At 39.2% G+C, this 1948-nt stretch overlaps 1 protein-coding gene across 1 annotated transcript; it reads left to right on the top strand.

Moving 5' to 3' along the window:
• Positions 1-182: 182 nt before the first annotated feature.
• fbxo36a (F-box protein 36a) lies at positions 183-1036 on the top strand. The gene is made up of 3 exons (XM_016252195.1): positions 183-278; positions 607-715; positions 795-1036. The coding sequence occupies exons 1-3, from the start codon at positions 183-185 to the stop codon at positions 1034-1036; spliced, it is 447 nt and encodes a 148-aa protein (XP_016107681.1).
• Positions 1037-1948: the final 912 nt, after the last annotated feature.

Below are 1948 nucleotides of genomic sequence, written 5' to 3'. Positions count from 1 at the left end.
CACCATCTTAAAAACAACGTTCACCCTTACATAATTTGAAGTAAACTTTTTCATTTTAGACTGTTTATCGTATGTGTCTCGGACAAAACAGACGTGACAACATGTGCATAAAAATCAATTTGCGTAGGAAAAGAGATCCTTTTGGTGTGTCTGTTGTCATGGTAACCACTAAGCGTCAAAATATGGCGTCTCTGCTGAGTGAGATACTGTTTGAAACCGCTGGACAAGGCCCACCTCCCTCTAAAGACTTCTTCCAGTTTGTTATCACACAAAAGGAGGTATTTAGAAGTACATGAAATATATAATTTCTCTGGAATTAGTATAAGGGACAAAAATGTAAACGTGGTGGTCAATTTTTATTATTAACGTTACCTGCATTGCAAAAAACAATTGTCTCTGATATCTGATCAGCAAAATGGATGTGATGTGTTATTTATTTTTTTTGTGGTGTGATGTGATGTAAAATATCTTGTCATCAGTCATAATGACATGACATAAAAATACCGGTACTGATAAAAAAAAAAATGTTCCCCCAAAAGTGGTTATAGCTGGAATTTGTGTTAGTCATATTAGGCATAATGTTTCCTAACCCTTAATTACCAACAGGTTATATGGAGGTGGTGGAAGATTTCAGTTCGGTCTGAATTCAGAGGAGCACCACCTGGAGAGATAAAACAGTTGCACAATGACTTTTTGAACGATGCAAGGTTGCAGGGTAAAGATCCAGCTTTTGTTATTCTTCAGCTAAATGATGTAATCCGAGTTGTAAGCTTGAATGTCATTCGTGGTTTTAGAGCAGCTAGCTGCAGTGTTCGGCACCAGGATTCTGGACTACACTTTGGCCCTGTGTCGAGGGCATGTTGACTACCTGGAACGTTTACCTGACAAGCTGCTCCTTAAAATCCTTTCCTGCATATCCTTACAGGACATTGGCCACCTCAGCCAAACCTCAAGCAGGTTTAGGAAGGTTAGACCAATACCCTGTCCCTTTCTCCTCTGCTTTTTGAGCGAGGTTGCAATCAGATCATATCTGTAACTGAAACATTGTAAGTGATTTACTAGTAGTGGTCACTGCAAAGGAAAGCATCACTATTGCTCATAAAATTAGAAGCAAAACAACCCTGCGTCTCAATGTTCATACTATCCATCCTAAATAGTATGTGAGATTAGAATAAATGTGTCCAAAGCATAGTATGTTGAAAAGAGTATGCCAAAAGTCCCCGGATGGTCTACTATTTCAGGTCGATTTATGAAGTGTGGATCCGTGCACATGCTAATCTAAAATTGCCCACAATCCATTGCGCGTTGGCGAAGGATTCGTTCCAGAACTACAAACACGAATAAAACGTTTAAAACTACAAACGTGGCGGATGCGCACGATCGACGGTTAGGTAGAGAGGTTTACAAAAAGGGGTTTGAGTTACTAAATAATCAACATGTAACCTGGTAATAAAATATTTATTTATTGTTATCCGTGTTATATTTCATCTGCAACAGCAATGCGAACTTTTATAAACATCCAGGTGATCGTTAACTTATGCATCATTATGCAGAAAATATGAGCAGAGTTCTCGGCATGAAAGACCTGCGACTGGCAGATCAACGAGCTACTTCTTTTCTCTCCAATACGGTAGGAAGTGAAATGAAATGAAATGTGGAGGATGTTAACTGTGACAAGATGATTGACAGGCCAGTTTACAGTGACAGGGTGCGTGTAACAGGTGCCACAGAGTGGTCCTTTAAAGGGGTCATATGACGTTGCTAAAAAGATAGAGAATATCTCGTTCTCACAAATATTTGGTGTAATGCAATGTGTTTATGCGGTTTAAGGTTCAAAAAACACATTATTTTCCACATACTGTACATTATTGTTTCCCCTCTATGCCCCGCCTTTCTGAAACACGTAGATTTTTTCAAAGCTCATCGGTCTGAAAAGCGAGGTGTGCTC

The sequence above is a fragment of the Sinocyclocheilus grahami genome, unplaced genomic scaffold, assembly GCF_001515645.1.
Source record: "Sinocyclocheilus grahami isolate Dianchi unplaced genomic scaffold, SAMN03320097.WGS_v1.1 scaffold1092.1, whole genome shotgun sequence".
In the NCBI taxonomy this organism is placed as follows: domain Eukaryota; kingdom Metazoa; phylum Chordata; class Actinopteri; order Cypriniformes; family Cyprinidae; genus Sinocyclocheilus; species Sinocyclocheilus grahami.
Note: the sequence above shows the minus strand (reverse complement) of the source record. Positions and strands in the feature narration are given on the sequence as shown.

Bases quoted from the DNA above. Each gene is read 5' to 3' on its own strand.
- fbxo36a (XM_016252195.1), top strand. From the start codon at position 183: ATGGCGTCTCTGCTGAGTGAGATACTGTTTGAAACCGCTGGACAAGGC. The intron at 279-606 runs GTATTTAGAAGT...AATTACCAACAG, and splicing joins TTGTTATCACACAAAAGGAG to GTTATATGGAGGTGGTGGAA. The intron at 716-794 runs GTAAAGATCCAG...TCGTGGTTTTAG, and splicing joins GAACGATGCAAGGTTGCAGG to AGCAGCTAGCTGCAGTGTTC.